This window comes from Neovison vison, chromosome 2 (genome assembly GCF_020171115.1).
Source record: "Neovison vison isolate M4711 chromosome 2, ASM_NN_V1, whole genome shotgun sequence".
NCBI lineage: Eukaryota > Metazoa > Chordata > Mammalia > Carnivora > Mustelidae > Neogale > Neogale vison.
In genome coordinates this window covers 184,493,373-184,516,976 of record NC_058092.1, presented here as the reverse complement: position 1 = coordinate 184,516,976, position 23,604 = coordinate 184,493,373, and the positions used below count along the sequence as shown (strand labels likewise).

Genomic DNA, 23,604 nt, shown 5'->3' with positions numbered 1-23,604 from the left:
AACACTCCATAGGAAAAGGGAGCAGCGAGTAGGGAAACCAATGCTTCTGGACCCAAGGCCCTGCCTCCTGGCCAACCAGGCAGTGACGTAATGGGGGCACTTCCATCTCCCCAGCCTTCCAGGGCACGTACCTTTATCTGTTAGCACCTACCGCCCTCTGAACCCACCCTGGGCCCAGGAGGAAGCTTAAACAACAGGCAGGGAATTCCAGCTTCTTAGAGTTTACTTCCCTAACCGTCCTCCCCACTCCCTGCCCCCTACCCCACCCCGCTGCCCTGGCCTGCCTACCTGCCTGTTGTCACTCTGAACAGAGAGGAACACCCCCCCCCATGGTGATCACAGAAGCAGAGTTTTGTAGCTAAAAAGGCATAGGGCCGGGGCCCCACTTACATCATTAGCACGAACATGTCACCTCTCCTCTGCACACCTCTGTTGCATCCCTGCTGCATAGTGGGGAGGGCAGTTCCCCCCTTTGGAGCTGGTGTCTGGGTTCACTGCAGTCACTTCCCACCAGCTGCTGGTCCTTTAGCCACTCCAGCCTGGAGTCCCGACCTCATGCAGCCTGCTCAGCCTCTTCCCTCGCTCCTTGCCCTCCAGCCTGCTGGACCTTTTCTTGCAATTACCCAGGGGCCAGGACAGGCTGCAGGGGCCGCAGCTGAAGGGTTGGATAGAGGCTGATGAGTGGGCCACAGCATCCAGGGCAGGGCTCAGCTGGCCAAGAAACATTTGCCAGAGTTGTCCTTCCGGAGGATTCTGAGGGCCAGCCCCTGGCAGGATCGTGGCACCCACCCAGGTCCCCTGAAACCCACCTCACCTACCCCCACCAGATACACACACACCCTGTAGCAGGCTGCCGTATCATTCCCGGTACCACTCTTGCTTCCAGTGGGAAGGGATTTGAGAAGGGCACTTAGTAGCTGAGAAGAGGGCGTGATCACTGGGTGCAGCCTTCAAGACAGGCAGGGATTCGATGAAGCTGGCAGGTCTGGGAGGATGAAGTTACACTTCTGGCACTTCTCTCCTAAGTCTGGACCTGGGGCTCCAATCTGGACTGGGGGAACATGGAGCCAGTCCCCACCCTGGGCACTGGGCTTGGCTGTCCCTTGAGCACAGCCAGTTGATAGCTGTCTGAGCCTTGCCCGGCCCCCTCCCTCAAGCACTGTCACAGGGCCCAGGGGACAATGACTGAGTGCCATGGCAGACTCCTGCCGTGTCCTGGCATGCCCTTGTCCAGCACCGCAGAGTACCACGCTGTGCCCACAGGCAGTGAGCGGTGGGCGCAGGCATCCCTCGAGCTGGCAGGCAGCTTGGGGAGGTAATCTTCAGACACACGGTGCAGGGAGCACTGGCCACCCACAGAGCCAGGATGAGGGAGAGTAAACAAACAGGCTTTAACAGCAATTAGTGCAAGTTAGGCATGCCCCCACCCCGGATGGGGGGCGGGGGGCAAGCTCCTGTTCTCGGCCCCTGCTCATGTGTGTCTGCCCACAGGGACCAAGCAAGTGGGTCTCTGGGCAAAACACCTCACACTCTGGGTCTCTACCCAAAAGGAATGGCTTTCTCTGTGTCAACCACTGTGTGATAAAGCCTCGATTACTGGGAACCTCCAATTATCCAGGATGCTTTTGGCATTCTGTCGGCAGCACACAAGGAAACAGCAAGAAAAAAGGGGGTTGTTCGACGTTTGTTTAAAACAACAAAACACTTGCATGCTCCATGAGCCAGCCAGCCAGTCTCCGGCCAGTCTCCGGCCCCGTCCAGAGTGTGCTGGAGAGCAGCCCCTTCACTCCGAGCCACAGAGCTCAGCCCTGCACGTGCCTGACTCAGGAAACACAGTGTGCGGGGGCACAGGCACAAACGGGCATTAGGAATGTCTGTTGGTTCGATGTCCGTTGGAGTCAGAGATGGGCAGAGCATGCGCTGCGGTCTCCCAGGGCTTGTGGAATGGTTGGTGACACCCGCTGGTACTCAGGGACTGTTTACTTCGTGTCCGACCTTCTCTAAGCATTTTTCAAGTGTGCTCTTGTTGAATTGTCATGACAACCTTGTAAGGCAGGTACGGTCTTTCTCCCTAGGTGAGGAAACCAGGGCACAGGGAAGTTGAGTAACTTGGCCGTAATGCCTAGGCAGAGCCAGGGTTCCAGCCCAAACGGCCTTGCCGCACAACTCTGGTTATTCAGGACCACACTTTGTGCAGTCAGAGCAGATTTTGCATATCACTGTAGGGAGATAGAAAGCCGCAGTGATGTCACAGCTGAGACACACAACTTTGGTCAGAAGGAAGCTCCCTTGGGGTAGAGAAAAGGATGTAAGCACAGAAGTGCTATTTTGGATTTTCACCAGATTCTCCCATTAAGCCTCATAGGTAAGACCAGTGGTGCTCAAGCTAAGTCATATGTTCAGATCATCTGGGGAACTTGTAGAAACCCTCATGTCCGGAGCACACTCTGTGCCAATTAAGTCAGGTTCTCTGCTGGTGGGTTTTGGGCTTGAAGATTTTTTTCAAACTCTCCAGCTTGTTCCAAAATGCAGGCCTGGTGGAACCATGGAGCTGGACCTGACCTTCCATCATCACCCGCATTTCCTCCTGAAGAAGCTGTAACCTCCCTCCTCCTCCCAGTGTCTGTCCACTGTGTGGCTGTAGCTCCATCAGGATGAGGAAAGCCACAGCCTGGCCTTGACAGCTGACACTTGGCTGGAAAGGGGGCAGGGGTGAGCTCTGTGGATTTGCATCTTTCCCTTGGAGTTCCCCTTGTACACCGACCCTGCTGTCCCCTTCATGTCCCCCACCCTGAGCATGGTGCTCTGCTGCCCCAGCGCCCACAAATTCCTCTCTCCTGCCTGTGGCACAGCATGCTTACCTAGCATTTTCTGAAGCAACTTGATCCAGAAGCCAAAGGCAACCACCAACATACGGGTAATAAAACAGTGGGCCAGTTCCCAGAGTACAAGCTTATGCCAGAGATTTCTAGTTTAAGTGTGGAGTTGGCCTGAGCGCCAGCATCCGTCATGCAGCAGTCCTGGGGTGGGCTTCTCAACATGGCTCCCCTATGGTGCTCTGGGGGTGCTCAATCAGGTGAAGTAGCTTGAAATTGGCCATAGTGGGAGTATGTTGCACCAGGACACATTTGCATATAAATATACATCCTCCTCGGGGAGTGGATTGTGAACTATTAGCCAGCACACCACTGGCTGTGATCTCCCCATCTCCTACCTTCCACCTCAGTTTTGTTTCTCAGAAGCTAGTTTCTCTGGGGTGGGTTAGGTAGCTCATTCCTACCTGGTGGTTATCTTAGGACCTTTTCTTCTTATTTTTTCCAATAGTCAGGGAGGTCTTAGTTCTCTGACAATGGTCTTAAACCTGAGCAGTTTTGTAAAGTTAGTGTTAGCAACCTTATTTTGCAAGTATGGAGAAGGATTTTTCAAAGGAGCCATTTTCACTTCTGCCCCCCACCCCACCCCCACCCAGGGAGAAGAACTTTTAGGAGAAGTGATTAGTCTTCCATCTGCGTATCCTGTCCCGCCCCTAGACGCTGGCCATACACACTGCAGATTAGACAGTTCGGGTCCTCTGTTCACACCCTGCCAGTGGAGGGAGCACATGACAGACACTTAGAGCTGACAACCAAATCGTCATTCTCTGGGCATTTGGAAGCCCTAAAAGAGGCCTGGAACAGCCTGGGGTTGGGGGTCGGGTGGGGGTGGTGGCCCTGGAGGTGCCTTCCAGTGGCCCAAGTGAAGGGGATATAGGCGGGGAACAGGGACGTCAGCAGGGGGGCAGGAGAGGACAGCAGAGCAAAGATTGGAAATCCTACTGGGAAGATAAGGGGTCGCCGACGTGACTCCCTTCTCCAGCTGTCTCCAGAGCAGCCAGCCAGTAAGACTCTGTCACTTATGAAGAAAATCGTCATGATGTGTCTTTGACCACTTCTCAGCCTGGTGGGGGGGAAGTGTGCAGGGGCTGATGCCCCTTCAGCCCACCTTTGCCGGCCCAGCTGGGGATGGAAGCGGGGTGGGGGGGCTCATGGCGTGGACTTTTCTCCTCCTTTCTTTCCCCGAAGCTTGTAGTGAAGGAAAAATGTGTCTCTAGGTTCATCAGTGGATTCTCTTTTCTCCTGAGTACAGTTGACACATGATGCTACAGGGGTATCAGCCATACGGCAGAGTGACCCCGCAAGTCTACCCCTTACGCTGTGCTCACATCAGGGGAACCGCTGTCTAGCTCGCACACTGTGCTGCTTCGGTCACAGGTTCTTCCACACTCTGCGCCCCATCTGCTCACCGGGGTGTCTGCCGCACCCTCCATGGCTCAGTAACCGTGTCCTCCTTGGGGTGATTATGATGGTCCCCTCCATGGTGGCCCCTGTGACCCCAGGAGGCAGAGGACCATTTAAAAGACAAGAGGTGGGGCTCCAGGGAGGTTGAGGCGCGTGCCTGAGGTCCCATGACTCAAATGGCAGATCCAAGGTTAAGGATGGGATCTCTGCCCTGTTCACACCCCCTGGCTGGTCTCTCTGTCAGCGGGGGGCTTCCAGCTCCCCGTCCACACCGTCTTCCCTGAGGGCCGTGGGTCTCAGCTTGCAGGAGGAGCAGGGCCATGCGCTCCGTGTTCTTCCTGCACCATCTGACTCTTCCACCCCCACCAGGATGCTCAGGCCAGGGCTCTGACGTGGGTTCAGTCCCTGCCCGCCGCCTTTAAGAGGGACAGACCCAGGCATGACAGGAGTGAGGGATGTGAATGAGAGTGTGCCTCAGGAGCTTTCTGGTTATAGGCCTAACTGTTCTGCTACGTTACCATAGTTGGCCTGCTTGTCTCTTGCGGCATTTCAAGTGGGGACACGCAGCTCGGCTCAGCTCAGCACTGCATCCTTAACCTTGGTTAGATTTCCAGCTGCCGACTGTCGCATCCAGGCCAAGGAATGGGGACAGACTCCAGCTGTGAGACAGTCTGGATTCTTGAGCATGAATGTGCCCACAGTTGCCTGGAGAGGCTGAGATGGCTTCCCAGGCATTGGCCTCAGGCACTAGGCTGGGGTGCCTTCCCCCGCATCTTTACCCAGCGCCTCAGGTGCCATTGTGAGTGTGTATCCCAAAGGTATAGACTCCACACTCCCCAGAGTCCTGCAGAAGCAGGAATTCTGGCCAGAGGCCTTTGTCCAGGTCAGAGGTGAGCCAGCTGCCTCCTAGGAACTCTCTAGGATACTCCAGCATGTGGCAGGGCATGGGGTGCCATGGTTGGTTTCTTTCTTTCTTTCTTTCTCTTTTTTTTAAGATTTTCTTTCTTTTCCTTTTTTATTTTTTTAAGATTTTATTTATTTATTTGACACAGAGATCAGAAGTAGGCAGAGAGGCAGGCGAAAGAGGGGGAAGCAGGCTCTCTGCTGAGCAGAGAGCCCGATGCCAGGCTCCATCCCAGGACCCTGAAACCATGACCTGAGCTGAAGGCAGAGGCTTAACCCACTGAGCTACCCTGGTGCCCCCAGTGTTGGTTTCTAAGCTGCCTGGGAATCCAGAGAGCTTGTGCCCTGGGCCACCAGGCTGGGGAGCCTCAGATCCTAATTGCAGAAGGGACCTCAGAGGTCATGGGGCTCAGCTGCACCTAAAGCAGGAATCCAAGGGCTGGTCTCTGCCTGGCGGCTCCCTTAGTACCCATTGCCGCCTCCCTGCACCCAGACCCCTCCTCCTCTCGGGGTCTTGTTACACCCTGAGCACCACAGGTATGAAGACTAGTGCTCTGGAGTGATCGTTTTTTATCATCCTGTCTCCAGCAGGTCTCATCAGCACGAAACAAGTTTGCCAGGCAGTAATGCTAATGATTGAGGAGGTAAGGTCAAGCCGACCTCAGGAAGGTAATTTCCTCTAAACATTTCCTGCTCGGATTCTGCTATTATTGATTACCTTACGCTTCCACAGACACAGGCAAGAGTCTAGATGGCTGTCTGCCATGGGAGGAGAGTCCAGCAGGGACTGGGGGCGCCGGCTGCAGCCATGTGAAGTGACAGGAAGAGGCAGTGCCCTGTGCCTCACCCAGAAGGCAGTCATGGTATTTAGTCCAGGCTGGGGGCCTTCTTCTCCACCAGGGCTCTCTTTGTGGCTTTAGGCTTCACCGCGGTGGTTTCTTACCATCACCACAAGGTACTAGGGGCCCTGGGAAAGTCAGAGGAGCAGGACTCTGGCTTCATCAAAGGATTCTAGAACCCACCATCCTACATTCTGCAGTCATGAGCTGAGAGATGAAGGAAGCCCAGAATGACCGTGGACTCCGCCTCTCGTTATCTGTAATACTGAACCCTGGGAACCACCCGAGTGTCCCTCTGTATGCCATGGGCTCCCATGCAGTCCTAGAAACATCACTGATTGCAATCTGACAAGGTATTTACATCATCAAGAAATCATTTTATTGGATAGTATCTAGGTGGCCTTTTTTGAAATCTAGATGCACCTACACGTACATCCATATTAGTAAGGGGGGGAAAGCCATCTACCAACACATTACCAGTGATTGGTTCTAGATGATCAGTGTTTTCTCGTTTTCTGAACTGGATAACTGCTGCTAACAGGCCTGCAGCCTGTCATAGTTGGTCCACAGATGCCCAGTCCTGACCGGCAGGTATGCACAGAGTGGGTCAGACCGGGGAAAGGGCCCCAGCTCTCCAGTGTGCTGTGGTCAGAATCACTTAAGCGAATGGTGGTGATGGCGGGAGCCCAGCGTGGTCCCAAGCCTGAAGGAGCTTATGCTGTAGTTTAGGAGACAAAACATTCATGCATTCATCCATCCTTTAATTCATTCATCCATCCATTCATTCATCTTTTCATTCATCCATCCATCCATCCATTTGTTCATCCTTCTATCCATCCATCCATCCATCCTTTCATTCATCCATCCATCCATCCATCCATCCATTTGTTCATCCTTCTATCCATCCATCCATCCATCCATCCATCCATCCATCCATTTGTTCATCCATTCATTCATCCATCCATCCATCCATCCATCCTTTCATCCATTCATCCATTTGTTCAGCCATCCAGCCATCCATTCATCCAACATAGTTACTGAGCACCCCGTGGGTACTGTGCCTGGCGTTGCATTTACAGGGCGAGGAAGCACGTTCACTGGTCACAGAACACGATGTGCAGTGCTTATCTGGGGTGAAGTGTTAGGGGAGTTTGGTTGGGGACCACAGGGAACGACAGAGGCGGTAGCCTTGGAGCTGGAATAGGAGGGTGAGCAGGACACTGCCCAATGGTCACTGGGGTGGGGCCCACAGGAGATGGGAGAATTGAGGCCCTCTTCCTCTTCACATGCGCCGAAGTCCCAAGACTGACTTCTGTTTACTCCATGATGCCGACGCATCTTACTGCCTTGGGAAGCTTATTAACCTCTCCAGCCTCAGTTTCCCATCCCACAAAATGCAGATCATTTCATATCCTCCTCCACCCTCCCACCATCTCTGTCTGTCTTGTCAGGATGCTGTGAACATAAGTGTTCTTCTTTAAGCCTTATCCAGAAACTTCTAGTTGGCCTCTTGGGCTTGTCGCTTGCTAGCTTGGCTGCTCTAGTCCGTTGACTCTGCTGGTTTTGACAGTTTGGTGGCCCCATTGCTCCTGCCTCAGAGCTGCTTCTGCAACTTGGGTGGTTCCATCAGGGCGAGGAGCTCTCCCTATACCCAGCTCTGCACTCAAGAAGCCATCCTTGTCTGAGACTGAGTGGTTCGGAGAGCTCTGCAGGACCTGGAGAGACGGGCCGGGTGGTCGATTTGGAAACGACAGTGAGGAACTCCGGCAGCACAGCTGTCTCTAAGCCTGGAGTCCTGGGGACCTGCTCCAAGGCGGGGCCACACTTGGGCTTCATGTCACATCCAGCAGACCTAGGGCAGTGGCATCACAGGAGGACCACCCCCACCCCCACTCTTACGAGCATCAGCCATGCTGTAGGCTGCTGGACCCCCGGGCTCAGGGATGCAGGGGAGTCAGGAGTCCAGACACAGAAATGTCCCAGTCCAACCCCTCTGGAGAAACTGAGGCAGGACCAGTGGTCCACAGTGGCAGCTGAGGAGATGGGGTGACTTAGCGGCTCTGAGCCTCAGCCCACACCCTGAATTGAAGCCGTAGTGACAGTTGAGGCTACATTGCCCTCAGCCCGGGGTCTAGCCCTTAGTGAGTCACCGGTGAAACGTGCCTATTGTGATTTCCTGTCGGGGGCTGAGAGAGGCAGATGGAGACCAGCTCTGGCCTTGGCCTTGCCCTCAATGTTGGGGGACGAAGCCTATGGACTTTGGGATAAGGAACTCTCTGGCCTTCACCACGTACTGTCTTGGTAACCCTGGGCCCTGTCGAAGAAAAACCAGAGCTGGGCAGTAGTGGAAGCGGTAAAAGCAGTTTTTATCCAGGACCCTTGCAGTTGGAGAGAAGGGGACTCACTGTAGAGCCAGGCTCAATCCCAAATGCATTATGGGCACGTGGGAACTTAGAGCCCAGAAGCAGGGTGGGGCAGTGGGTGGAAATGACAAAGAGGAGGTATCAAGTGAGTGAGGCTGAACCGATCCCACAGGCTTCCCGTGGCTGGAGGCCAGGGTGAGCAGACATCACCTGGTTGGGGCGGGGTGGTGGAGAAGGATGAAGAATCTGATCAGATACCAAGGGGGGAGGGTTCTGGCTAAGGCAGTGTAGCAGGATTCTAAACTAAACTGGGAGCATCGAACACAGAAGCACAAAAGTCAGGCTTTTCATTTTAATTGGAAAAAATTCAGGGGAGCCGGAGTAGAGTTAGAGAATCTGTGAGCGCCAAGAATTGGAGCCTCAGTTTCCTCATCTGCACAATGGGTTATTTGGAGACCCCAGCAGCCTCCTTTGCTGGGCCCATTTACACAAGGTACTCAGCCTTCCCGGGCCTTGATGTCCTTCTGTGTCACATGCAGGTTACAATACCTCATGAAATGACTTCAACTCTTAAACGCTTGTGCAAAGGGGTTTTCTTACCTCTCAGGCCCCCCTCTCCCGGCCCCATTGCTATGACCATTAAAAAGCTGCCACTGATCAGTGAAGAAGGTAAGGCTTGCAAATAGGTAGCCCTTTTCGTCCCAGCCAGGGGGTAGGGGAATGGGAGCGCAGCTCTTGGGGAAAGACTGAAGGGCTGTGGGGAGCCCCCACTCCTGCCCTGCCTCGCCCACTGAGCCTCAGGGAGTTGAGCAGGCTGCTGGCCAGGCGGGACAGCACATCAGCAGAAAAATGAGTGCAGGTGAATGCTGGGTTGGTTCAACTTGCTTTTCCTCTGCTCCCAGGAGGGAAGTGTACTTCAAACCCTGCTTATGGGAAAGCCTTTGCTTTGCTTCCTTCTCTCCCCGAACTTGCAGGTGCGCCTTGGGCTCTGGGTCCTTCCCACTGCCTCCTCACATGTAGGCATCTACCTCAGACAGGTAATGACCAGCCTCACCCCCTACCCCCCACCCTGGTGACTCAAGGACAAAGAGGAGCCCCTATCTTCAGGAGCTCCTGAGTTTCCTGTGCCACTGGGGCGGGGGGTGGGGGGCGGTGCACCAGGCCAGGGACTAGGCCCTGTGCTCACAAAGAGAGCTGGGTGCTCAAGGAGCTCTTAGCCTGGTCCCTCAAAGTGCCAAGGGATGGCAAGCTCCTGGGAGGGGATTGGGCCCAGCCCAGCCCAGGGACTCCTGTGCATGCCTCCTCTGCGTTCTGAGCAGGCCACCATGTCTTCTTCAGTTTGGCCACCCTGGGGCTGGTGATCTGGGTAGAAGTTCCTTCCCCCACTGTGCCTGAGTTTCCAACTTCCTCCCAGCTCTCACAGTCACTCTGCCATAATCTGTACAGCCCCTGCCCAGCAACCCATGAACAGGAGCTCGAGGGACTTTCAGGTTGGTCCTCTCAGTGGAGGCCATATCCCAGGCTCCTGACCTCTCCTGAGTGGTGGTGAGTGAGGTCATTTTGGAATGTTGGTGAGGTTGGTAAGGTCCAGAGCCAACATCCAGGAAAGAATTCTTGAGATGTCTTCAGTGCTGAAAGATGGTTTTATTAAAGCCCAGGGACAGGACCCGTGGGTGGAAGGAGCTACTGCCCTGGGATTGCCAAGAGGGAGGGACTCATGAGACACTTTGGGATGGGGGTGGGGAGCAGTAAAGATAAGGGAATTTTCAAGAGGATTTTCGTATACTAAAGAAGACTCACTGGAAACCTGATGCCTTGCTTTTGTCAAACCAAGGTTGTTTATCCCTCCAGCAAGGTATTAACGTTAAGCCAGGAGCTTCCTGGAGGAGGGTTATACTCTGTATTTGTCAGTGGTCTGCAGGTTATCTGGACATGTATAATTGACAGCCTTCTGCTTTGTTCTCCAATCAGTAGGGGGCTGGGGAACTGTGAGGAAGTCTGGACTCAGCACCTCTGCCCTGCACAGATCTTCCCTCCAGGTCATCTCCTGGGGAGCTCGAACCCACTGCTGGCCTCCAAGCTGACCAAGCATGGGGGCAGGGGGGTGGAGGAAGGCATGTTCTGGGGGGATGGGGGGGGCGTTCGGCTGCAGAGGGAGCCATCCCCTGGCCAGCAGCCCATGCAGCAGGCGCCCTGCCACTGTAAAGTCATCCCCTCGCTTTCACCATCCCCCTGCATTTCCCAGGCGAGAAAGCAGAGGTTCAGGGGTCCTGCCTGAGGCAACTGTCAGGCACTGGCAAAGCTAGTCTTACCTTTCTGATTCCAAAGCTCTGCTCAGCATCTTAACCACCACCTACTCCCTCCCCACAACATATCACATGAAGTAAACAATCTGGGAGGGAGGCGTGCACGCAAAGTATATTTGGGGCTACCAGTTTCAGAAATTTTTATCATAGAAAAAGGGACAGGTTTCTTCTGCATTGTGACGCAGAGCAGAACAGGAGGCATGGAAGATTCTAGAAGGAATCTGAGAAATCTCCAGGAAACCCTTTCAGGGCAGGTCAGCAAAGATGCCATGCCTGCTGTGGCGGCATTAGAGAGCTCTGAGTTTATGTGCCCCTGGCTTCCCCTCGGAGGGGGAGTCCCTGGACTATGGCAGGGAGCCGTTCCTGGCTGGGTGGTCCAGAGATCTGTGAATGCTGGGGTCTGAAAGCCACACACTCCTGCTAGGTCCCAGGAAGACTGGTTTCTGTCTCCTGTTGACTAAGGGGACCTGTGGAGGGTTCTCTGGTGGTGGGATGGGGGCATGGGATGCCCGGCTGGAGGGCCCAGTGGGAGGTGGTGTGAAGAGCACAGACTCAAGCCAGCTGCCCTGACTTCATATCCTGGCTCCAGCACTTGCCACCGGTGTGACATGGCCAAGTTACCTAACCTCTCCACAAGCTTCCTCATCTATAAAATGGAGAGAAGCTGATACTAGGCTGTAGGGCTGTTGTGAGGATGGAGAAACTTAGCCTAAGGTGCTTAAGTCACCATGCACTCAACACTCATGAGTAAACAGAAAACCACCAACCCACCAGCAGAGATCCTGAATGGCCTCAAACGCCCACTTTGCTGGGAGCATCTTGGGCTTGTCGGCCTGTGGAGGGGTGGGGAGGCTTCCATGGTCACCGATCCTCCTACCGAGGCAGATTTAAGGCCTTTGGATTGCTTTTTCCCCCACCCACGGCCACCAAGGCTGGGCTTGGGCTGTGGGGGGTGCTGTGAATGAGCCGCCCCTGAAGGTCAGTTTCCTCGTCTGTAAAGTGGGTCGAGGAGCACTTGTGATGCTCTACCCCTTGGTTCTGGGAAGAATCAAGTGTGGAAGCATTGTATACACTTGAGGGACAGGCACCTGTGAGGAACTTTCCTGAGCCTGTGGCCTCCCCTTCCCTTCTCCTGGAAGAGCTAGGGGGTAGCTGGGTCCCAGTCACCAAGTTCAGAAGGGAGGAGAATAGATGTCTTCAGAGAATTCTGTTGTGGGGCACTTCCCGAAGGGTGGACAGCAGAGCCCAGGGTGGGCCCCGCTCACCCTCTTCCTGGACCATGGAGCCCCAGGCACTGCCCATCCCTCACCGTGCAGGGGAAGGGAAGAACACGCAGAACCCTTGCCAGAGGTCAGGGACCCCCTCTGCCTGGAGGTTGGGGCCAGCAGGCCCAGGCAGCCTCATTTGAAAGCCTTGGGACTCCAGGGTGGCTGGAGCCCGTTGGAGACTCAGCACGGTTTCTAGAGAGCAATGAGATGAAGTACACACACATATCCTTGGACAGAGCAATTGGCCCTGCTGCTGGCATCCACCCAAGGACGTTAGCACACCGACCCTGAAGGCCAGAGGCACCTCGCTGTCCGTCACTGGCAGAGTGGAGAGCTAGAGTGTGGTGAGGACTCAGGATTGGTGTTCTAGGCCACAGTCTGAAGCAGAGAGAGCAAATGTGCACAGGGCCTCATGGGTGGCTTGTAAAACATGGTTTGATCACCAGCACCGTGAGTATTGGGCACGGATGCTCTTCCCACCGAGAGGAAGAGGACTTCCTGGTAGCTGATGCCCGGGCTGGGGCAGCGAGGCCTGGAGATGAACATTACTGCCAAGTCAGGAAGGGCATCCAGAGAGGGGGTGGGAGTGGCTGTTCACAGGACTCAGGAGCCGGATCAGAGGGCCTCCCACTGGCCAAATCTGGGGCAGTTTGAGCACTGAAGTGATGAAATTCAGCAGGGAACCCTAAACTGCTAGAAACATAGGTATCCACGTTGATGATGAATAAATTCTGGGAGAGAAGGGAAGGCTCTTGCCTACAGCAAAATGCTGAGGGGCTGCTGGCACTGGGAAGTCAGTTTGCAGCCTGCGTAAAGATCAGATCAGGCGGGGCGCCTGGAAGGCTCAGTGGATTAAGCTGCTGCCTTCGGCTCAGGTCATGATGTCAGGGTCCTGGGATCGAGTCCCGCATCTGCCTCAGCATCCCTGCTGAGCAGAGAGCCTACTTCCCCCTCTTTCTCTGCCTACTTGTGATCTCTCTCTGTCAAATAAATAAATAAAATCTTAAAAAAAAAAATCAGATCAGGCAAGAGTCAGCAGGTGTTACATCTGGGGATGATGGATGTTAATTCTGACAAGCGGGATATTTGCGTGCTCCTAAAGTGTGTCCCCGCAGACTTCTTACAAGTTGCAAGGGAGGAAAAGACAAAAGAAAACCAGTCATCACACAGTGGAGAAATCAAATAACACCCAGACTGGGTGATGATGGTTAACATCACATCTGAGGGACAGATGGATGGACACTGTGTGCTGACAGCCCAAAACCCTACCACCTCTTTGAGCTGAGGACCCATAGTCCCAGTCGCGAGCAGTGCCAGACAACCACAAAACATGAGATTCTTTTTCTTCATTTTTACAATTAAAAAAATTTTTTAAATTTATTTTTATTTATTTATTTATTAGATTTTATTTATTAATTTGACAGACAGAGATCACAAGCAGGCAGAGAGAGGGAGGAGTACAAAATTTTTTTTTTTTTTTTTAAAGCAGGCTCCAGCACCTGGCTTGGGGCTTGAACTCAAAACCCTGAGATCACAGGTCACCTGCTGTATCAACTGAGCCAGCCAGGTACCCCAAAACGTGGGACCCCTTATTAAAGACGAGATGGTGGTCCTCATATTCTTCCAAAATGTCAGTGTCACAAAAGACAAATGAAAGGAGCACAGAGAGGCAACACCTGTCCCTACTCTGGATCCTGGGGCGGGGGGGGAGGGGATGCCCAAAGGGATATGATTAAGCCATGCAAGGAAACTGAAATATGGGCCATGTGTTAGGGAAGGGTTCTATCAGTGTAAACTTAAAAAATCAATAGCTGTGGTTATGGCAGAAAATGTCTTTTTTTTTTTTTAAGATTTTATTTATTTGAGAGAAATAGCATGAGCCGGGGAGAGGGAAAAGCAGACTCCCCACTGAGCAGGGAACCTGATGCAGGACTCAATCTCAGGTCCCTGGGATCATGACCCGAGCCAAAGGCAGACGCTTAACCAACTGAGCCACCCAGGTACCCCAGAGACTGTTTCATTCATAGGAAATACACAGTGAAGTAGGGATGAAGGGCCATGGTATATGTATGTTACCCTCAGAACAAGTGTGTGTGTGTGTGTGTGTGTGTGTACGTGCACGTGTGTGTGCAGAGAAGACCCAGGCACAAATGATAAAGCAAATAGGATAAAATGTTAACCACCGGTGAATCTCGGTGGAAGGTTATGTGATATTCTCTAAACTGTTCTCCCTTTGCAGATTTTTATAAGTAAGGAATTATTTCCAAGTAAAAAGGTGAAAAAAGTAACTTGAGAAAATTGTATTTTAAATGTCCCCAAGTAAAAAATTGTCTCACTGAAGGTCTAAAGCAAGACATACTGGTAGGTTCCACTTGGATCAAGTTCAGGATCAAGCTTGTGAATCAGTGGTGAGAAAAAGCAGTTGGAGATAAGCTGCAAAGAGGCACAAGAGCCCTGTGGAAATACTTGAAATGTGTTCTAGCATGTTCTGGACAGAGGTCTCAGGAGTGTGTGTGCCTATTTGTACATCTACCTGAACTTGAGGCATTTTGCTGTGTGTGTATCTAAAAAAAAAAAAATGGTGCTTAATAAAAAAGCGCAGAAACAGATGAGATCTATAACAGTACCATTTACCTAAGTTAAAAATATGCATATAACATGCCGAAGTCGTCTAAAATGAAAAACAAAAACCAGAAAACCCTCCCTATGCCCAATACAGGTGCCCAAAAGTGGTAGAAGTTGGTTCTTGCCATTACTGATGGCCCGAGGTTGTGTAAGACTCAGGGGTGAGGCCCTGGCCCTGTCTTGGGCTGGGGTGGGAGGTCACGTGTGTGGGCGGCTTGCAGGGTTGGAGCAAGGTGGGGTTGGGGGTTGTCTGCCTCCGGGGGACTGGCCCCCAGGCCTGTGTGTGTGAGAGCCTTGACTCCTGGTTGTTGGCTGCCTACCCCGTCCAGCCACTGTTCTGAGTGCCTTGTATTATCTCTCTAAGACTCATAAGACCCCTGTTGGAAAGATGGTGTTGGGGCGCCTGGGTGGCTCAGTGGGTTAAGCCTCTGCCTTCGGCTCAGGTCGTGATCCCAGGGTCCTGGGATCGAGCCCCGCATCAGGCTCTCTGCTCAGCAGGGAGCCTGCTTCCTCCTCTCTCTCTGCCTGTCTCTCTGCCTACTTGTGTTCTCTGTCAAATAAATAAATAAAACCTTAAAAAAAAAAAAAAAGAAAGATGGTGTTATTTCTCCCATTTCACAGACAAAACTGAGTCACAGAAAGTTGGATCAATTAGCCCAAAGATCCGTGGCTAGAAAATGGGAGAACCAGAGCCTGAACCCAGGTGGCCTGGGTTCCAGCCACCTGAGTAGAGATTCCCTCACGGGTGGTCCAAGGCAGGGAACGGAAGCACAGGTGGCTTGTCCCACAGGTGTCCCTAGGCCCAGATGGGAGGGCCTGGCTTCCTGGGCTGAGAGGTCCTACAGGCTTTGGTGTTCATAGCTGCCTGCAGGGCTGTGCCCTCAGGATCCAGGCTGGGACGATGTCATTCTAGATGCCATCGACAGAACCTCCCGGTCCCCCCGCTGCCCCCAGCTCTCGCTCTAGCATCCTAGCCCCACTCTTCTGCCCTATTTCCCTCTGGCCACAAATACCCCCTTCCCCTCATTCAGACCCCCGTCTACCCTTCAGGTCCTACCTGAGCCTTCACCTCTGTCTCCAGCCTGGCCCCTTTCTCCCTGGACTCCTGCAGTCTTTTTTGAGAACTTGGATTCCAATCTGGTCTCCGCTAATGATGTCTTTGGGGCCTTAAGCAAGTTACTTCACTTCTCTGGGCCTCTGTTTCCTTTCATAGTCATATCTGATGTTCAGGGAGTCCTGTGCAGAATGCATGTGCTCTCCCATTCATCCCCAAGCAGCCCTGCGAGTTATGTCCTGTGATAATGATGAAGGTTAGTGATGTCCTTTAGGCTCACAGCTGTTCTCGGGGACTCCAGGGACTTGACCCAAAGATGGAGTGATCCTAAAGGTTAAGGGTGAGGTGCTGTAGACTGTTAGCAAGTTAATACAGCTGTTGCCTTGTTCTGCTATTTTTTTTTTTAAGATTTTATTTATTCATTTGGCAGACAGATCACAAGCAGGCAGAAAGGCAGACAGAGGGGGTAGGGAAGCAGGCTCCCTGCTGAGCAGAGAGCCATGGGGAGCTCTATCCCAGGACCCTGGGATCATGACCTGAGCTGAAGGTGGAGGTTCTAACCTATTGAGCCGTCCAGGTGCCCCTCTGCTTTTTTTTTTTTTTAAGATTTTTAAAAAAATTTATTTGACAGAGTCACAGCCAGAGAGGGAACACAAGCAGGGAGAGTGGGAGAGGGAGAAGCAGGCTTCCCGCCGAGCAGGGAACAGGGAGTGCAATGTGGGGCTCAATCCCAGGACTCTAGGACCATGACCCTAGACGTAGGCAGACACCCAATGACTGAGCCACCCAGGTGCCCCTGCCTTTTTTTTTTTTTTTAATGGAGATACAACTCATGTAACAAAGGTACCCATCGTAAAGCGTACCTACAGTTCAGTGGTATCTAGTTCACAGTGTTCACAACCATCACTTTACCTAGTTCCAAAGTACTTTCCTCCCCGCAAAGGAGACCTGCGCCCATTCCCCCAGCCCCCAGCACTCAGTTGCTTGTCCATTCTCGGTCTCCATGGAGGTGATTTTCCCAGGCTTTTCTTACAAATGGAGTCGTATGCTTTGTTAACTTTGGTGTCTGACTGTTTTCATTCAGCATCTTGTGTTCGAGATTCGGGGCACGGACTCATGCCTCATTCCTTCCCCTAGCTGAAGCGTTCTGCTGTTGGGACCTAACTATACCTAGTCTGTCGCTTGCCTGTGGCGGGACACTCGGCTGCTGGGGACGTCTGTGCCCACGTCCTTGCTTGAGCACCTGTTTTCACTTGTTCTGGTTCTACCCAGGAGCGACTGTGCTGAGAGACGAGGCAATGCTAGCGTTTGACTGTGTTTGTGTTGGGGGGGGGGGGTGCTTCCCTCCATGTGGGTGTAACGGTGCGGTGGGGTCTGAGGGTCCCCCACCCGGGGCTGGGTGCCAGCCACTGAGCCCCACATGCAGTGAGTGATGGAGAGCTATATCCACGTCTTCCTGCTGCCTGTCCTTCTCTGCCTGCTTACTCCAGCCCCCCAACCTGTCCTCTCTCCTCAACAGATGTGCCTGTGGAGAAGCTGGCCACCATGCCCGCCTTGCGCAGCGTCAACCTCCGCTTCAACCCCCTGAGCCCTGAGGTGCGCGTCATCGCTCCGCCACTCATCAAGTTCGACATGCTCGTGTCCCCCGAGGGTGCCCGACCCCCTCCACCTTAGGCCTCCCTCCTCATGGCCACCCGGCGAGGGACTGAGGCCACCTGGGCTGGCACCCTTAGGGGAGGGCGTCCCACAGGCCCCTGGGAGGCCAAGCCTGGGGTGGGGGGAGCTGGGGGCGGGTGGGCCAGAGAGCACGTGCTGGGAGGGGGCCCAGCCGGCTCGGGATAGATAGCTTAGAGCAGTAGTGGGCCCTGGGGTCCCCAGGGGCTGGAGCCTGGATGCTGGGCGCCTGCAGCTTCTGTGTGCATCTGGACAGACGCCTACCCTCTACGAGCCTTGTTTGGGCAAAGGGGCAGCGGTGGGAGTGGGGGCCTTTGCCAGTCCTTTGAGCTCCTTGAAGGCTTTTTGGGCAACACGTGCCTTCAGGTTGCCTTCGGAGCCCGCAGATCACTTTCTGGGCCACTGTGGGTTTGAGGCCTTGCTTCTGGCGCTGAAAGCCAGCCGCCACCCTGAGAGGACTAGAAGACAACCTCCCTCTGTTTATTGCTTCCTGAGGACCGACCTGCATGGGGCCCTCTCCGGGGCGCCATCCGCAGCCCCGTGGGTCTCTAGATTGGCGGGAGCCGGCACCAGGAGTTGTGGGAACGCTGTGGGGAGAGTGTGGCTCTGTGCTCGAGCCAGGCTGCGGACGTTTATAGAGGAGCCCAAGGCCCATCAGGCCAGGAAGAGGAGCAGATCGGGTCCTCTGTGATGAAGACATGAGCGGGGCAGGCAGTTCTGAGGGCTCCGCAGGACAGACCAGGTGTGCATGGCATCAGCCCTTGAGCCACACAGGAGGTGGCCCAGAAGAAGCCAAGCCAGTCATGCCTGTGGCTGGGTACAAGGTAGTTGGCTACCACCATGGTCTCCTTCTGGCAGCAGCCTGGCCGCCACCTCATTGGTCCCCTGGGGGGCAGAACACACTATAGACTATCAGATTTGTGGCTAGCCAGCTCCCAAGCCTCCACCCAAAACCCTGCACCTAGTCATTTTTGGGCCCTCCACCTGGGGTCTAGGATGTGGCCAGGCCATAGGACTGGGACTGAGGGGTTTCCTGGGACATGGGATTGCAGTGCTCCTGCTGAGACAATACCTGGCAAACAGGGATAGCTGGTTTCCTATGAGCAAGGGGCTTGGGGCTCTTGCTGATCATATCTGTGGTGTGGAGAACCCCAACCTCTTGATCCCCCAGGCATCCGCCTCCCACCGTCTCATCTGTGGAGCCAACAGACTCAGAACCCACCTGGCCTGGACCTTTGTCTTGGTCCGTGGGAGATAGCTGAGACCCAGGACATGGTACAGACCAGGCCACCCAACCCTACATCCAAACATTGAAAGCCACACTTCCATGCCCAGGGTTAAGCTTCTTCCAACCCCAGACCCTCCTCCTCAGAATGCCGTGTTCCTTGTCCCCTCCCCAGCCCTGGGGCCCGCCTCTGCCCAGGCCCCCTGCCTCCTAGCTAGGACTGACAGGTTGGACCATTGTTGGCTCAGGGTGCTCAGCGTCCCAAGAGATGCTGTGTTGACTGTGCTCTGGGAAAGGGGTTTGCAAGGCAGGGAGGTCCAGATGGATCTTCAGGCCTGCAGGGCTCAGCTGTGGACGAGTGGGAACTGTGGCCCCGTCCGGGCTGGCCTGGCCTCCCAACCCTGTGTCGCAGCATCAAAGAAGAAGTGCACTTTTCTGAGAGGCACACAAGCACTGTGTGGCCAGAGCCTCGCAACCCAGAGTGTGGTCTGGGGACCAGCAGCACTGGCATCCATGGGAACTTGTTAGAAATGCAGAATCCCAGGCCCCACGCCAGACCTCCAGCAGCAGCACCTGCATTTCAACAAGATTCCTAGGTGATTCCTAGAAGCACTTTATCATTTGAGAAGCCAGGGCCTAGGTGTGACCCTGGGCTCATCCTTAGAGTGGAGGACAGAGGTTCTCTTAGCCCTCCCCCTGCTACTCCAGGTCTCTGAGACTGTGCCCACTCCCATCCCTAAACCAGCCCCAGGACACCCCAGGCCTCTCAGATCTTTTCAGAGTCTGCGTGACTCTTGCAGCGAAGGGAATGATCTGAAGTCCCCAGGAGATGAGGGTTGGGTTTGCCTGGCCCTCTGGCCACTGCCTTTCTGGTTACCCTCTGCATAGCCAGCTCCTGCTTCCCCACGTCCTCACATCAGGCCCTTTTGAAGGGGTTGCTTCTGGAAGTTGTTTTCTACTCTGCTGGGAGAGTCTCCCCTTGCTTGTGTGGGAAAGCCTGAGGTGCAGAAGACCCCAGATCAGACCCCACAGTGTAAATGAGCCCTTAGCTTCAGTCTGCAATAAAGAACGCTTTGGTTTCATCTGCTTGCTTGGTGCTGGGTTCCTTCTTTCCGCACAGAAAACCCCCCACCCCGCCCTGTAGCCTTCGTGTCAAACCTGAGGGGCTCCTTTTGTTGAAAGCTTGAACTTCAAAAGGCGTCACCCTAGGGTGATACTCAGAATAATTACAGGCTGCCGCAGAGGTGACCAGGTAGATGTGATACATGGCTTGGAACTGTGCTATTACAAGACCGCCAGACCCCAACCCCGGCTGGGACCACAGACCTGGGAAAGGATGAAGGCACCTGCTGTCCCTCAGTTTCTCCCTTACCAATGCAAGAAATGACACCCTTAGCAGTTTGTTCCTCAGTGTCTGTGGCTCTCAGAGAGAGGCCTCTGGACCAGCACACCTAGGGAGCCGGCCAGCTGTGCACATTCTTGGCCCCTGCCCCGATCTCCAGAATCCGACACGGGGTGGGCCGGCACCCTGTTTCATCAAGACTTCCAGGGGGTCCGCTACCTGCTCAAGTTAGAGTTCGGAGTTCAAGTCGGGTTTTGTTTCCTAAATCTGAAAGGCTTCCTGAGTTTATTCTGAGTTGTGGGCCACCCAATCCATTATTTTTATGTAACAACACTGAGGTTAGTGGGTACCAGGCAGCGTCTACACACACGGCAGAGCTGAACTCATATGACCCTGTAACAACCCGAGCAAGCTGGGAGTTGGACAGATCCCATTCCCTCTCCAGGCCTATTTCCTGTTGATAAGGAGATTGCACCAGAAGATCCCTGAAGGCCTTTCTGGAACATTGATCCCTATTTCTTGATTCTGGGGCCTTGCTGTATCTGTCCCCTGTGGATGAGCCTGGACGCAAACTGCCCACCCCTCGCCCCAAAGCTCAGAGGACCCCATTTCTTCTGGTCGAACTCTGGGTCGCCGAAAATCGCACAGGCTCGGCTGCTTGGTGAGACAAAGCTCCGCCTCGAGAGCATCTGACTAGTTAGTGTGTCCCGTGGGATGACAGAAATCACGGCAATCAGATTTCGGAGTGTGATTTCAGGTGGGTTTTCAATGCAGTGGAGGACGGACACCTTGACTGAGCCTAGGTGAGGATTATGGTCTGGTTTGGGATGGGCGGACACAGCAGAGGGGCATTTGGAGACAAGGAAATCGGAGTCTGTAAGATATAAACTCTTGCGATGCTATTTACTGAAGAATTGAGTGGTTTTCCTTTAAATGATTCAGGAAGCCCCGGAATGAACAATAAAGTTATTTACAACTTCCCTTTCTCAGGCAGGAGTTTCCTGGAACGATACCATTATGTTGAAGAAGGCAGGGGTATAACCAAGTCTTATGAATGTAGACAGGTGTGTGGGACTCAAGGGTTTTTTTTGTTTTTTTAAGTATTACTGAGATGTAATTAATATACGACATTATCTTAGCTTCAAGTCTTCAAGTGTTCACGATACTGAGTCTCCGTAGCTATTGTGAAAAGAACAACACCAGAATTCTGGTAACATCCATCACGGCACATAGAGGATACTGATTCTCGGTCTCACCAAAATACCGTGTGGGATCCTAGACCCCTGCTTTGGAGCTGCGTTTTACACCAAACGTGCCTCTTGCTTCTCAGAAAGCCAGCCCTGGCGTGGAGAGTGGCTCCTCGGAGGGTCTGCCCCAGAGTCCCTGAGCGTAGCCCTGGGAGAGATGCCAAGGCCAGGACGGACGGGGGCCAGGAGCAGCGGGACGCCAGGTGTGCCAGACCCCTCCCTCAGGAAAGGGCCACGAGCTGGCTGCCTGAGGTCTGGGCGAGAGCACCCATGGAGCTCCTGGTCCTTATAAGCACCAGGCAGGCACCTGGATGTTTCTCCATTACTCTTAGCAGTCCCCCCTCCTGATGCCTGCTGTGCCGATGAGGAAGCCGGCTCAGTTTTGGGCTTAGCATGGGCCTGGGAAGGAGCAGAGCCGGGGTCTGAACAGGGAGACCAGCTCGGACAGGACAAGCAATGCCATCTCCAGCTCGCACGCTTCCTTTCCCATCACAGTCCCGTGAAGAGGCCTCTCTGCACCTTACTCTCCTCATCTGAGAAATGGGTGCTACCCCTGCCTTCCTTCCCTAACGTCCGAGGGCTTCACAACAGATGGTGCAGGTAAGCAGCGCTGGGGGCGCCACCGCACATCCATCTCGCACACTCGAACATTCCTCTCCCCGCAGAGCACCGCTGCCTCATGCAAGCCCAGCCCTCCCTGCTGACAACCTCACGGGGGTCCGGGCAGGGCCGCACTGCTTGTCACGCAGCCCCGGGGCACACCGGCTGCTGGTGGGAGGCTGACTCCCACAGGGCACGAGAGGACAGACAGATCCCCCCCCACCGACTCACCCCACCTTCACAGTTCGGGCACCCCTGAAGCTCTGTCACACGCCTTGGCTCAGGGCCAGCCGGGGCTGATGGCAGACTGTGTGTACATCCGAATTCTTACAACCAAGGGCCTGGGCACCCTTACTCCTGTAGACCGGAAGCCCGGCAAGGTGGGTGTCTTCAAGGGTGGATGTGGCAGGCAGCTGCACAGCCCTGCCCCACGGATGTCGCCTGCCACGGACTCCAGCTAATCGGTGCCAGGCACCTAGAGAACAATGGGAAGGGGCCACTGGAGTTGTGCAGTGCAGGAGAGAAACGGACTCTTCGAGGAGCAGAGGTGTGGGCTTTGCTTTGAAGTTGATGTACTGGGAACCTTCATCTCCGTGGGAGCCAGAGACCCGGTGCCAGACCCTGCACAATTCCAGGGCCCTTTTATTTTTTTAATTTTTAATTTTAATTTTTTAAAAGATTTATTTATTTATCTTAGTGAGGATGAGAGTGAGGGGCAAAGAAAGAGGGAGAGAGAATCTCAAGCCGACTCTGTGCTGAGCGTAGATCCTCATGCGGGCCTCGATCCCAAAACCCTGAGGTCACAGCCTGAGCAGAAACCAAGCTTAACTGATGGTGCCACCTGGGCACCCCTGGAAGGCCCTTTGGATCCTAAATCACTCATCTGCCCAAGTTCTACAGTGGTTCTCCATGGTAGTTCAATATAACAGCCGCATCCTTATAATGGTCTTTGAGCCTGATGTTTTCTTCCCTCCATCACTGCTCGTTTCGTGCCTCCAGCTCCTTCACCGCACTTCAGGCACACTGGCTTCTGCGGTTCCTCTAATATTCCACATCATCCGTGCCTGAGGGCCTTTGCATCTCACCAAGGAAGTCTGCTTCCCAAGGACTGACAAGCAGTGGGATGTCTTCCCTACTTTGGTCTTCTTCCCATCGCTCACAAGTCTTGGTACCGTGGCTGGAGCTTTTCCTAAATGGAGTGGTCCATAGCTAGTAGGCACAAGCCGAGAAAGTGGGGGCACTCCCCCAGTACCCCCACCAGCCTGTCACTGTGCCTGAAGTCCCACCAGTATGAGACCACTGCTCTTGGTTAGGCTCTCCCTGTGATCATATGCCAAATACTGCCAGGATGCTGAAGGGGGTTCCTTCAAGAAAAAAGTCAAGTGTTTGCCCAGGCCCTTGTCACTCCCAAGTGTGGTCTTCAGGCAGGCAGTATCGACAGCACCTGGGCATATGTTGGAACTGCTGAGGCTCGGTCCCTCCCCAGAACCACTGGGTCAGAATCATGTTTTAACTACACCCTCATGTCATCTGTGGGCCCATTGAAGTTTGAGAGCCGGACTTTGATGACTGAGACCCCATCTCAGAACCTACTCCAAGTAAGTCCCAGTGATAGACAGTGACAAAGCATAATTTTCAGAAGCTAAAAACACAAGTCTTCCTATAGGATGAGCTGGTATCAAAATTTTATTCAATTTTATTGATCGATGAAGGAATCAGTGGAACGGTAAATCTGGTTCCCAGAGCTTTTGAGGAACTGGAGTTTATGTAGCACAAATCCACAAGTTCACTTGTACCTTCTCAGAGCCTACGCCCTCGATGAACAGTAATTAACAAAACCACAGTGGAACATTCTCAGGGGCCGGCCTGTTAACCAGAGCC

General features: G+C 53.8%; 1 protein-coding gene across 4 annotated transcripts in view; it reads left to right on the top strand.

The window, feature by feature from the left end:
* LRRC20 (leucine rich repeat containing 20) overlaps positions 1–17,401 on the top strand; it is a 118,466-nt gene extending 101,065 nt beyond the window's left edge. For 3 of the 4 annotated variants that reach the window (XM_044239687.1, XM_044239686.1, XM_044239689.1), the window contains one exon: positions 17,155–17,401. In XM_044239687.1, coding sequence (XP_044095622.1) covers positions 17,155–17,309 — 155 coding nt within the window. In that variant the 3' untranslated portion in view covers positions 17,310–17,401. Of the gene's footprint in view, positions 1–5,768; positions 5,825–17,154 lie in introns of all 4 variants that reach the window. The other variant, XM_044239688.1, reaches the window with a different exon arrangement.
* The last annotated feature ends 6,203 nt before the right edge of the window (positions 17,402–23,604 follow it).